At 46.9% G+C, this 13,961-nt stretch overlaps 1 protein-coding gene across 1 annotated transcript in view; it reads left to right on the forward strand.

Annotated features, from left to right (window-relative positions):
• Positions 1–13,961, forward strand: part of RALGAPA2 (Ral GTPase activating protein catalytic subunit alpha 2) — a 284,371-nt gene that overhangs the window by 21,586 nt on the left and 248,824 nt on the right. The window contains 2 exon segments of the mRNA XM_032604977.1: positions 862–972; positions 6,120–6,172. Coding sequence (XP_032460868.1) covers positions 862–972; positions 6,120–6,172 — 164 coding nt within the window.

Genomic DNA, 13,961 nt, shown 5'->3' on the forward strand with positions numbered 1-13,961 from the left:
GTGTATTCTTCCAAAGAGCTAATACCTTGGTCAGGACACTGCTGTAAACGCACAGACAACCTTGTTTGCTAAGGAACCTGTACAGAGGTGTGTCGACAGTGGGCGACTGACCGGAGCTGCGAGGGATGCTGGCTGTGTTGTCGCTCAGCCCCTGCGGGGGCCAGGGCTGGTGGTGGGAGTGCGGGGAAGCTGTTCTTGGGCTAAGTTCCCTGCACCACCTGCCGAGCCACCCGCAGCCCTGGTTTAGCAACACTGGTACAGCTGGGAGACACACTGCTGGGACGAGGCTAGGAGCACATGGCGGGTCCGCCGTGTCCACGCAGGGGTGGGGCGGGTCACGTAGAAGCTGGAGGGACGCGGTGGCAAGTGGCCCAGGTGGATGTGGGCAGGTGTCGGGGGAGGGCCTGCTGTCCTCTGGGCGGTGGCACGGGAGCCAGGAGGGAGGGAGGAGATTCTGGGTCATGCCGGGCTCCTGGCAGAGTTGTTTCTCAGCCGTACAGACTCATCCCTCTTTATGGTCTGGGTCAGCAGCCACCTCTTCCATGAACTTTTACTTCCCCACCCCTAACAGGAAGTCATCTTGTCCCTCCCTGGACCCTCACTTACCCCTGGCCTTCTAGCTGCTCATAGGTGCTGTGCCCCCAGGCTCTGACCTTGAGGTCTGGGACGGGGAGCGGAGGTGCCCCAGGCCACCTCAGAGCTCTCCTTAGGTGGAGAAGGAAGAAGTGGACTGGAATACACTTTGCTTTGTTTTGTCTTATAAGGGGATATGGCTCGTTTTTACATTCCTTCATTTCTGAAAAGATTGTGAACTCTGATAATTGTGTAAGTTTGTCATAAATGGGAACTTTTTCTTTTCAGATAACGTGGATGCAAGTGATCTTAAGCAGTTTTTTGAGACCAACTATTCTCAGATATATTTCATCTTCTATGAAAATTTTATAACACTGGAAAACAGTTTGAAATTAAAAGGTAAGAATTTCTACAAAATGTTTTTGATATACAAAGTTTTTTGTTTTTTTAAATAAACATTCAGGAAGTTCTGAGAGGTTGTGTGTGTCATGTGCCACAAGTTACATGCTTTTTTTTTTTGCGGTACGCGGGCCTCTCACTGCTGTGGCCTCTCCCGTTGCGGAGCACAGGCTCCGGATGCGCAGGCTCAGCGGCCGAGGCATAATTTACTCAAAAAGAAAGAAAAAAAGTAATGTATGCACATCATTAAAAAAGTTCAGATTCCACTAAAGGGTTTGGAATGAAAACTGATGTGTCTGTTTGGCCAGACACCCAGTATTGCTGTGCAGAGGCAACCACTATCTAAGTGTCCTGTATATGTTATTAATATACTGTGTTTATATATGTTTATGGTTATGCCTATACATACTGGCTTGGCTAAAAAGTGCCTTTGGTTTTTTAAGTAAAAATGAAAGACACGTTTTTCATTTTCACCAAGAACTTTATTGAACAAGGTATTCACCCTTTAGTCCGTCCCACTACCTTCTGCCATTTTTCAGGCAATTTCATGATTCCATCTTCCCAAAACGTTTTATCTTTTTGAGCAAAGAACTTTTCCAGGTGCCTTTTACGATCTTCCACGGAATTGAAATTTTTTCCATTAAGAGAATTTTGTAAAAACCGAATAAATGGAAATCCGAAGGTGCAATATCTGGTGAATACGGCAGATGACTCAGGACTTCCCAGCCAAGCTGTAACAGTCTTTGCCTGGCCATCAAAGAAACATGCGGTCTTGCGTTATCCTGATGGAAGATCATATTGACTAACCTTGGATGCTTTTCGTCGAGTGCTGCTTTCATTTGGTCTAATTGGGAGCAGTACTTGTTGGAATTAATTGTTTGGTTTTCCAGAAGGAGCTCGTAATAGAGGACTCCCGATCCTACCATATACACAATATCGCCTTCTCTGGATGAAGACTGGCCTTTGGTGTGGTTGGTGGCGGTTCATTTCACTTGCCCCATGATCTCTTCCATTCCACATTATTGTACAGTATCCACTTTTCATCTCCCATCACAATTTGCTGTTTTCCTTACGTTTAAGTAGGGAATCTCATGCGGAAGTATGGTCAAGAAGGTTTTTTTCACATAACTTATGTGGAACCCAAACATCAAAGCGATTGACATAACCAAGCTGGTACAGATGATTTTCAACACTTGATTTGGATATTTTGAGTATGTTGGCTATCTCCCAGGTGGTATAACATTGTTCTCAATTAATGTCTCGATTTGATCTCTGTCGACTTCAGCTGGTCTACCCAACAGTGGAGCATCGTCCAGCGAGAAATCTCCAGCGTGAAACTTCGCAAACCACTTTTCACACGTTCGATCAGTCACAGCACCTTCTCCATACGCTGCACAAATCTTTTTTTTTGTGTTTCCGTTGGGTTTTTACCTTTCTTGAAATAATAAAGCGTAATATGCCAAAAATGTTGCTTTTTTCTTCCATCTTCAATAATAAAATGGCTACACAAAAATTCACCAATCTTGATGTCTTTTTTTAAATGCATGCTGATGTGACCTGTCACAATACAATCTAACAAAATTGTTTCGAATGAAGTTTAAGACAATTAAGTGCTATTAGACCGTCTTACGGAAAAAACCGAGTGAAACTTTTGGCCACCCCAGTACTTACATGAAACAGTCTTTGAAAACCAAGCCAATGAAGCCATGCTGCACATTCTGCTCTGTATTTATGTGGCAGGATAGAGTAGCCCGGGGAGCCACACAGGTTTGGATCCTTGCTCTACCTCCTAGCTGTTTCTCCTTGGACAGGTTACTTCATCTGTGACTGAGTTTCCTTCTGTCAGCATTAAGTGGGTTGACACGTGTCCTGGGATTCCAGGACAAAGCATGGCACGTGGTCCGTGGTAACTGGGGGCTGTCATTATCATCATCATCTTTCACTTTTATGTAATGTGTTTTGGAAATCCTTGCATGTTAGCACCTTTATATCCACCACAGTTTTAAACAGTTGCAGCACTGCGTTGGACAGAAGTGCCATTGTTCTGGATGACTGACTTCTGAGTGACTGAGTCAGGACCACAGAGTTTTAAGGTTGGAAGGGGCTCAGGAGATTGGGTTTTTCACAGTCATCATTCTAGAGTTGAGAAAACCGTGTCCAGAGAGGTTATATCACTGGCCTGAGGTCACACAGATTATTTAGTTAATTGTATAGCCGGAATTGCAACCAGGCTTCTTGATGCCATGTTCAGAGCACCTTCCCTGTACCAGTGGCTCTCAGAACGCCTTGTGGTTTTTAGACTAGCAGCACGGGTATCACCTGGGCACTCGTTCAGCCTCCTGAATCAGAAACTCTGCAGGTGGAAAGTCAGCAATTGGTGTTTTAAGAAGCCCTCCGCTGATACTCATGTGCTCGCAAGCTTGAGAAGCGCTGTTCTATTTCGTATTTCTCCTATTAAATGAACAGCACAGATGATAGGTTGATGGATAGACATTGCAATGTCATCTGTGTTGCTCACCGACAGGCAAGAGCATCTTCTACCTGGGGCCTAGACCGTCCATGCTTTAGCATCCTGAAGGGTGCCTTTCGCCCTTGTGGACCCTGGCCCTGGCAGCTCTGTCTCCCTCTCCTGTTTAATTCTTCATTTATTCACCCATCCAGGATTTGAAGCTGACGATGAGCAAGGCACTGGGCTAGATTCCTGAGAGGAATCCGGAGATGTGTCAGAGGCTGAACATGCGTCATAGGTGGCGGTAGTTGTGGATGGGTCAGGGAATAAGCCATAGGCATGGTTCACCATGGAACAGGTCAGAAAGTAGATGTGTTGTCAGATATAGACACCCTGTCTGTGGCTGCTGATTTCCCGTAGAGTGCATGAGGGAGGTTTGGGGACGAGGTGGCCTTGGGGACGGAGGGTAGAGAATGAGCGACGGCAGGGAGGCCATCTCTGGGGCGTGTCTGGGGAAAGCATTTCTTTTTCTCTGGACATCAGATGTATGAAAGAGGTTTATGCTTGCCTCGTGGGGAGCCTGCAATTCCAGGTTAAGGCATTTGAACTTCGTTCTTTGAGTGGTCAGGGCTCTCGAAAACATTGGCTACTAAGACAGTGTCTTATAATGTGGTGAGTGAACCGGAGGGAGGAAGACCAGTTAGGAGGCTGATGTTGTCATCCGTGTGAGGTCTGGGGACGCCTGCTTCAGGGACGTGGCAGTTGAGGGCAGAGAAAGTGTTAGGGGTCTGTGGGTGCACCGACCGATCGTGAGACGTGGATAAGGAAAAAGGGATCCCAGAGGGGGAAGCCAGAGACGCTTTCAGGATGTTGAGTCTGGTTCCTCTGCTGCCCTTGCAGCAGAGGGAGCCCTGCAGGGGAGCCAGGTGTGAGAGACGAGAGGGTGAGCCCGGTTTTTGGCAGTCTGCGTCTGCGGTGCCCGGGGCACACCTGGGCTTAGGTGGGCTGTTAAATTATAGGGACTGGAGTTTGGGAGAAGGGAGGTGTGCAGTCATCCTGTTGCCAAGGGAGAGAGTGTATGCAGGGCGAGAGAGTGGCAGTCAGGGATTTGGGGGAATTCCTTCTTTTATTGGGCAGACACAGGAAAATAAGGGGGGTAGCCGGGAGGGTGCCAGGAAGCCTGAGAATAGAGGAGTTCAAGGGATGAAAGGTCAGCAGTGCCCGCCAGTGCAGAGAGTTGAGTACCAGCAGGACGGGGAAGGGTGTCATCATTGAAAGGAATGTTCTGAGCGGCCAGCGGGATCAGAAGGCAGACAGACAGGGCTGGAGCAACCGGGCAGTGAGACAGTGAGCTGCACGGGAAGTGGTCTTTGCGAAGGTGTGAGAATGAAGCCAGAGGAGCTGCGCGGTCCTGGGAAGGTTTTAGGGGCGCGTTTCCCTGGTCGCAGGCTGAGGAACAGGAGGCAGCAGATGGTGCCCGGTGTGGGGATGGGCTGAGACAGGGTCACATGGAAAGAAGAGGCCGTGGAGAGGAGCGTGTGGACCCCTGGCTGTTCCTGTGAGACCTGAGGCAGAGGCCGAGCATGGAGGGGGGCTGGGGGAGGCCACACAGCTGATGCTCAGGCCCTGCAAGGGGCGCTGCTCCAGCCTCTAGTAGGTCAGGTCACATGTGGGCATGTGCCCAGCATGCCAACATGTGTTCTTTTTAAATGAATTTCTCAGTTTTTTCCCCTGTGATTTATAAATTGGTATAAATCTTGAACTTAATTTTTTTTCTTGCCAAATGTGGTAGATATTTCAAATATGAAATTATGTGATTTTTATCTTGCTTCCTAGCTCTGTTCCACTTCACTATTTTTCACAGGTGTGTGGAGGAGGAAAATGTGATATTACGTACAATCAATAACAAGGAAAAAAATTAAAATCCGTATCTGAAAAACCCCCTACAACCTAGAATCCTGTTTTTAAAAGGCCACCCCCTCCCCCCCTTTGCTCCTTCTATCCTTTAGGAACATGTAGCGGTTCAAGACCATCAGTCAGTTTGTGCTGTGTAACAAATTGCACAACAGACCATCCCAACACTGAGCACCTTAAAACAACTACCAGTCATTTAGCTTGTGATTTTCTGGGTCTGTTGGACAGTTCCTCTGGTTTGGGCTGGCTCACGCCTCTGACCAGTTGGTGGCGGGTGGCCTCATTCACACGTGTCCTGGTTAGCAAGCCATGCCCAGGGTGCCTTAGTGCTCCTCCATGTGGCTCCTCTTCCCCAGCTGGCAGGCTCTCTTGGGCTCCTTCACACGGTGGCCTTAGGGCTCCACACTCACAGGTGCGGAAGGCTTTTCAAGCTCGCTTCACATTTGCTGTCATCAGGGAGCAGAGCAGGTCACAGGGCCTCTCCGATTCAAGGGCTGGAGAAGTGGACCCCTCTTGTTGCGGGGAAAGATGCTCCACTGTTGATTAAAACTTAGAAAGCCTGGAAGCTGTGTGTCACCAGCTAGCAAGGAGCAGCTCTGCTGAACGTGGCCCTGGGCAGTCTGGCTCCGTCACGCATCTGCATCCGTAACGCAGGCTGCACAGCACCTCCCGGGATCTTTGACTGAATGTCTGTATGTTGAGGCTTGAATGTTTTAAGATACCTTTTAGCATAATTTTTAATATCCTAAAATTTGATAACTGATTTTTTTTTTATATATTCCAGGGAATAATAAGTCACAAAGGGAGGAGCTGGACTCCATCCTCTTTCTTTTTGAAGTAAGTTTTTATTAATTCATTTAGCTTTTAAGATTCTTGTCAAAAATATGGTATTTTAGATCTTTAATTTTACTTGAAGGTAAGTAAAAATGATGGACATGTATACCCTTCCTTCCTCTTTTACAAACAATGCTGCTAAGAATGTTCTTCTGATTTGTTTTCCTTGTGGGAGAATTTTTCCTATATGGGTACCTAGATGGGAAGTTGTATGCACATTTTAAATATCGATATTGCCAAATTGTTCTTCGAAAAGGTCATATAAACTTATTTATTTTTTAAAATATTTATTTGGCTGCGCCCAGTCTTAGTTGCTGCACGCAGGATCTTCATTGCCACGTGTGGGATCTTAGTTGTGGCATGTGTGTGGGATCTAGTTCCCTGACCAGGGATCGAACCCAGGCCCCCTGCATTGGGAGTGCGGAGTCTCACCCACTGGACCACCAGGGAAGTCCCCATATGCAAGTTCTGAAGCGTGAGGGTAAAGCTTGCGTGCTTGTCCCCCCCCTTGCCCTCCCCCCAGTTTAAGATCCAGAAGCGGCAGTTGCCTCTCCCCTGACCCCATCCCTTCTCTGCTCCAAAGGCAGCCATGCCATGCCCTTTGTGCCATTCCCTTTCTTTTCAAAGATGATTTTTCACAAGCATTTGTACCCCTAAACAATGCACCATGGGGTTTTGTTTGGTTTTGAGTGTCATAAACATGGTCTCATCTGGTGCACAGTCAACGTTATTTCTAACCTTTATCTGTGTGTTTGAATCTAGTGCTGGTTTGTTCACTCCATTCCAGTAGGTAGGCAGATGGTCTGGGAATAAAGGTGACTCTGGTCTCCCTTGTCTTCCTCCACTGGCTCGGCCCTGCAGCGCGCTGGTAAATGGGAATAATAAAGGTGGTCTTCCTGTTTCTGATTTAAAGAGAGTTTTGTTAATGTTTCATCATTACGAATGATGTTTTCTGTAAATGTTTGGTAGATACTCTTTATCATAATAAGGAAGTTTGTTTCTATTCCTAGGTCGGTAAGATTTATAAAAAATCATAGATGGGTTTTGAAGTTTTCAAAAGTTTTTTTCTGCATTGATTTAGACGATTCTTCATGAATATTAATGTGGTGAATTCCAGTTCTGAGTTTTGGGCAAGGCTAGTATTATGTTTGCATTTTTGGATGTATTTTCACAACTGAGGTTGGTCTGGATTTCCTTTCCTCATACTGTTTTGAATGATTCTGTTACAAAGGTTACAGTACCTGTTGTCAAGTGTCTGTTCTTTTTCTATTATATAAAATAGTTTGTATAAGATTGGACTCATCTGCTCCAGGAAATTTTTTTAGTCTTCCCTGTAAAAACCATCTGAAACTGGTGCTTTTTTGGTTATGTTTTTTTTTAGTGGGAGGACTTTACTCCTTCCATTTCTTTAATAGTTTTTGGATTACTCTATGATGATTCAGGTTTAATATTTCTTCTTGATTCTGGTTTGGTAAATTATATATTTTTCTAAGAATTCAAGGAATATGGTCTTATCACCAGTTTTAAAACTTACGGGCACGGTCCTTCTTTTAAGAGCCATACATAATCCCTTCAATTTTATCCGCTTTCGATTAATCTTCGCTGTCTCCACACTGTTGCTATTTCTTATTACTAGAAGTAGTAATAAAAGCATTTATGTTACACTTTACAGGTATGATTTTACTATCTTTCAGTTGCGGTCGCAGCAGTTTTAAGCTCTGTTCTCAGTCTAATTGCTGTTCCTTTAAACGCCTTTTCTCTCTGGCTTAACAGTCTTGTCTCAATTTACCCTTTGGTTCTGCAGTCTCACCACGAAATGTCTAGTTGAAAATTTCTTGCTTTGTATCTGTGTGCTTCCTATATTTCTGGATTCAAATCTTTTATAATGTCTGTAAAATTCTCTGCTACTTTCTTCTCAAATATTGACTCTTTCCTCTTCTTTCTGGCCGTATGTTCTAGGATTCCCATGCAAACTTCTTGGTCTGTCCTCCGCATCCCTCAGGCTCACCTCCGTCCTCCCCACCCTGTCTCCTGGCCTTGTGCCCTGTCAGGCGGCCTCGGCTGTCTCTCCCCAGGGCACTTTCTCCATTTGGGTCTAATCCGCTGCTTCACTGTGCTATTGAGCTTTTAATTTCTATGTTTTCACTTCTTTTGGTTTGATATTCATATGTGGCTGGTTGCTTTTGATGGTCTTTTGATCCTTGTTCATTTTTAGACATCTTTTATTTTCTGAAACATTTATAATGGAAGAGTTCGTGCGCTGTATCTGATCATTCTTCTATCTGAAGTAAGTCTTTGGTTGTTGAAAGCTGTTGGTTATTTCTACCATCTCTCACGATGGCTTCTTTTCTTGTATGTTTTGTGATATGATTTTGAGATCAGATTTCATCGGATGCAGATTTAATCTGCTTGAATCCTGTTTTTCCAGAGGGTTTGTCTTTGCTTTTGCTAGGGGTCTGGTTTGAATCCCATTTTTTTCTGGAGGGTTTGTCTTTGCTTTTGCAGGGGGTTCGGGAGTGCTCTTGTTTGGGATCACTTTGGCTCCACTTGAGGGTCCTGGTTCATTACTGGCATCCCTGGTTCATTTCCTCACACCCACCTTCGGATGGGCACGGGTGTCTGGAGCGCACAAATGTCCATAAGTCCTCCTGTGTACTTGGTGTTCCCTCCCCTTCTGCTTCCTCTCTCACTGCTTTTTAAGTCCCTTGCTAGTTTCCCTGTGTCCTCCGAAGCCCAATAACAGTTACCTTTGCTGTCACTGTCCTGCAACAGGAAAGCCCATCAGAGCCTGTGGTCCTGTACCCACACAGAGGGGGTTCCAACACCTTCTCCTCGTGTCCGGAAAGTCTAGATTAAGGAGGGTGTTACTCCCCATACATTACCATCTACAGGGAATATGTTGCCTATATAAGAGAACAAATACATATTACTCAAAGCTTCATAAAACCTTCATTTGGCACAGTAAATATGAATGAAAAATGAACTTGCATTGCTTTTGTTTTTGTTTATGTTCTCTCTCTGTCTCTCGCTTCAGAAGGTAGGTTGTAATTTGTATGGTTCGTTCTGAGAATTAAGTAACTTCATCGCTACCTTCTACAAGTTAGTGCCACGTAAAGAGATGGTTTATGAGGATTTGAAGGTAACTACTTATCAAGGTGTAAATAATTGGGAAAGGCTTCCTTTAGAAGGAGTGGTATTATTAAGACATGTTAAATCACAGAAGGGATACCATGTAAAGACCGTCTATAAATAAGAAATGGATTGAAAGAAAGCGCGGAGGTAAGGGAGTTAAGAAGGCAGGAAAGAGGAGTCTTAGGAGGGCTGCTGCCTGCTTTGTGAGTCAGGGCTGTTTGGAAGGGAACCTTTGAGAAAGGAAGCAGTCATTTGTTCAATGTAGTGAGCTACCGAAGACACCACACTGCTCGGATGAAGCAAGCGGCGGCAGTCAGGGCTGCCAGCCCAGGCCGAGTCTCCTTCAGGCAGCGGGCGGACCTTCCCATCTTTACGTTGGGTGGCAACACTGTACGCCCCAGGAGCTGGCCTCCAGCTACCGTTGCCTGTGGCTTCAAATCTCTGTACCACCTGGAGTTTCTCTTGTTGCTGGTTCATGGAGATGTGCGTCACGTCTAATTGAGGTTATGACTCCTTAATTTTACTCTTCTTTTAAAAAGATATTTCATCTGTCATTGCCATGTGTTTCAGATGGGCCTGCGGGATGATGGTGTGGGACCCCATCAAATGAATCAACGTTGCTGACTTGACCAGAATATAAATGTTTTACTCAGGCCATCCTGTTTAATCCTTTCCCTTGGAAATAGGTTCAGTCTTTCCAGTTTTTATCAATGGAAGGTTGGGGGCTTGGTTGTGTCAGGTGACTTGCCCAAGATTGCACATCTGTCCGGTGGTAGATAGAGATTTAACCTCTGGTCTCACTCTAGAACCCATTCCTTAACTCAGCGCCAGGCTGCTCACCACTTAGAAGTCTCGATATTCAAGCTGTATTCCATGGGCCACCTATACCAACACATGCCTATTCTTGCACAGGTCATTCATTCATTAGACACATTTATTGGGTACCTACTGTGTGTCAGGCACACTTCTAGGTGCTGGAGGTATGGCAATGGGCAGTGGGATGGATGGAACGCCCTGCTCTCATGGAGCACGTCTTAACGTTTCATGGTAAACTGAAGAGTCCAGTGGTGAGAATGGATGATATGTCAGTGCTCCAGTAACCACCTTATGAGTCAGAAAATTCTGAAAGGCCCTTTTCAGAAGTGACACTTAGATGGTGGCCTTTGAGGTGGCTGCCTACATAGGGGAAAAGGAGGGTTGGTGTAACAGTGTAAGGCACCTGGTGAATGGGTTTCAAGATCAAATAATTCACTTGACTTTGAGCAGCTTCTGCATTCAGCAGTGGGGAGGTGTTCGTGGTTCCTGGGGTTTGCTTTAATCAGGTCTGGTAAGACGCACAGACCTGAAAGTGATCGACATGAAGGAAGAGGTTATTCCAGTGCATCCAGTGCCTTAGAAGCAGGAGGCATGGCGCGTCAGGTAGGGCCATAAAGAGAAGCTCCAAGGTGAAAAGGGCAGGCAGAGAGGGAATCCAGGGCTCTAGTGGAATCTCTGTCTGAGAGGTGGTTTCTGCAGGAAGGAATGGGCCAGGCGAGGTCGCCAGCAGGCTGAGCAGGTTAGGATTGGATAGTGTGAATAATTGCTGCGGGCTCTGGGCTCTGGGAGCGGCCCCCAGCTTTCAGTACCTGGTCGCCAGGCGATGCGGGCAGGGAATAATGTCCCAGAGTGTGAGATCCCATTAAAGGAGGTGGCTGAGGTGTGGATTTGGGCTTGGCTGCTTTGCATATCAAAGGTGTGCTGGCAGGTACTCCCAGGAATTCACTAACCTGGGAGGGCAGCTCCTGCCAGTCCAGCAGGACCCCAGGTGTCAGAGCATCGACAAAGTGAGAGAGTGGCATGGACATATACACACTACCAAACGTAAAATAGATAGCTACTGGGAAGCAGCCGCATAGCACAGGGAGATCAGCTCGGTGCTTTGTATCCACCTAGAGGGGTGGGATAGGGAGGGGAGGGGGAGATGCAAGAGGGAAGAGATATGGGGACATATGTATATGTATATGTATAACTGATTCAATTTGTTATAAAGCAGAAACTAACACACCATTGTAAAGCAATTATACTCCAATAAAGATGTTAAGAAAAAAAGAACACAGAAAACAAGAAGATACAGTTCTTAGATGTTGTTTCAGGCCGTCTGCCATGCTGTATGTCATCCCTCCTTTGGTAGAGAAATCAGGTAGTTTGGATAGAGTTTGATAGCAAGGCATTTCCCCAGCCTCCCAGTCCCCAATTAAAATGTACATCAGCAGAAGAGATTTCATATTAAAACTTACACATATCCTGGCCTCAGAATGCTACTTATTCATCTATTTTTCAAATATCACAGAGTTAGAAATCACAGATACACGGACGTTTGATTTCTAGATCCCTTATTTTTGAATTTAGCTAAATTACCCCACCAGATTAAATAAACCCTGTTTTTTTTCCTTCCTAGAGGCTGAACGGGTTCTTGTTATCCTGTGAAGTGTGGCGGGAGCTGGTCTCGCACTCGGAGTCCCTGGGGCTCCCTGTTTGGCTGTTGGGGTCACTCTATGAGAGCACTGTCACCCGCACTTGGCTTGTTGCCCCCTGGCCTCTTTGCGCACAGTTTCACTCCTACCTCTTGGTGTATGCAGCTCTCTTTTCAGGGCCTGCCCTTTGCTCTCCTGCTCTTCCGGCCCAGTCTTTCAGGCTGTGTTCAGACCCCTCGTTTCTCCTGGCAGCTCCAGCTAGAGGTGCCCGTTCTCTTCTGTCTACTTGGATAATGCACTCCCACTTGGTACCGTTGCGTTACAGCCGGATGTTCCTGGTTTTCCCTCCAGGTGTCTTAGATTCCTACGGAGACTAGGAAGTTCCTGGGGCCCCTTGTAATCCTTTGTGTGCCCCACACCGATTGGCACTTGTTAATATTTATTGTTGGATTAAAGCCTCTTAAATTCTCGACTTATCTCCCATGGGGTTTATGTGGTATTTTTCTATTAAAACTATTTTCTTTTCTCGCCTATAACTCCCTGGACAAAGGGGATGAGAGAAAGGTAGCAGAAGGGCTGGCGAGGTTTGGATCTGGCTTTGGCACAGCGCGCCGTGCGGCCCTGACTGAGGCAATGAACCTTCCTTTGCCTTGGGGTCTGCGTCCCTGCGGCAGGGGTGGGACCAGATGAGGCCTGGGGGCTCTTCAGCTCTGCCAGCAGCCTAGGGTCCCACAAAGGTAGCTTTGATGGAAGTCTCCAAAGACGTCTTCAAAATAAGAAGTTCACGGGGGAGTCTTTTTCAGCATGACATTTAGTTTCATGCTTTTATTTAGTTTTAATATCAAATCACTTTGATCAGCCTTTGAGTATCTAAACACCTCAGTTGCTTTCTTCTCTCGAGCAGCTCTGTTCACTAGAACTTTCTGGGACGATGGGAATATTCTACATGCAGCTAGGTGACCACTCGCTACATGGGCTACTTCGTGGTAGGAATGTGGCTGGTGTGACTGGGCAACATAAATTTTAATTGTAAGTAGTTTGATTTGATTTAATTTTTTTTTTTTTTTTTTGCGGTACGCTGGCCTCTCACTGTCGTGGCCTCTCCCGTTGCGGAGCACAGGCTCCGGATGCGCAGGCTCAGCCGCCATGGCTCACGGGCAGAGCCGCTCCGTGGCATGTGGGATCTTCCCGGACCGGGGCACGAACCTGTGTCCCCTGCATCGGCAGGCGGACCCTCAACCACTGCGCCACCAGGGAGGCCCTAATTTAAATTTTAAACTTAAAAAGCCACACGCGTGCTAGTGGCTGCCGATTAGACAGGCCGTGGCGTCTTCCCGTGGAGCCTGGCGACCTCGTCTGGAAGACTTGTTTCCTCTTTGTCAGGCACCTGGTTAAGTCCTCAGCATGTGGCCTGTCCCTCTCCTCCTGGGGAGGGGACTTCACTGCAGGTTTAGGGTTTTACCGGAACATGCCTTTGGCCGAGGGACACGCGCACCTGCCTCCTTGGGTGGGGAAGCAGGGCCCCAGAGTGGCGTTCTGCAGACACAGGGTTGAAAAGCCACACCAGATTTCGTCCTACTCTTTTCATGCTTACTTTAAGATGAAAATAATAGTATAAACCAGGGCCAGTCAAATGGGTTTGTACTTCATCTCACCCCTTCCCTCCAGCCACCCATCGAGATAAAGAAAACACTGTCGGTGTCCTCCCATGGCAGTGCCCGCTGGTCCTCCTCACCCTTCCTGCGGTGGGAGGTTCTGGTTGGAGAGGACTGGACATCAGAGCCAGTGGTGCGCTGCCCAGAGAGCACAGGTGACGTGGGGCTTCTTCAGGGGCCAGCAGAGGAGGAGGGGTGATGCTGGGGTCCTTAGGTTTTATTTTTCCGTTACCGGCAAAGATGACAGTTTGTCTGACAAGCCTCCTACCTAGCGTCTGTGGGAGTGATGCTGGCTTGGAGGGGACTCGGGGGTGGCAGCCTTGCTGGGCACGCTGATGTTGGGGAATCGTTACTGACCGGCTGGGAATCCAGGGCTCTAGTGGAATCTCTGTCTGACGTTAATGGAATTCAACCCAGCCTCTCCGGTTCTTCAGTGTTCCAAGGGAGCTTATACAGAAGTGGGTTTAGCCTCAGATTCTTTTCCTCAAAATAGGGGAAAGGACTTTTAATAGCTTCCCAGATGATGATAATTCATCTGGGCTGGTGAGGTGC

The sequence above is a fragment of the Phocoena sinus genome, chromosome 15 (assembly GCF_008692025.1).
Source record: "Phocoena sinus isolate mPhoSin1 chromosome 15, mPhoSin1.pri, whole genome shotgun sequence".
Taxonomy (NCBI): Eukaryota; Metazoa; Chordata; class Mammalia; order Artiodactyla; family Phocoenidae; genus Phocoena; species Phocoena sinus.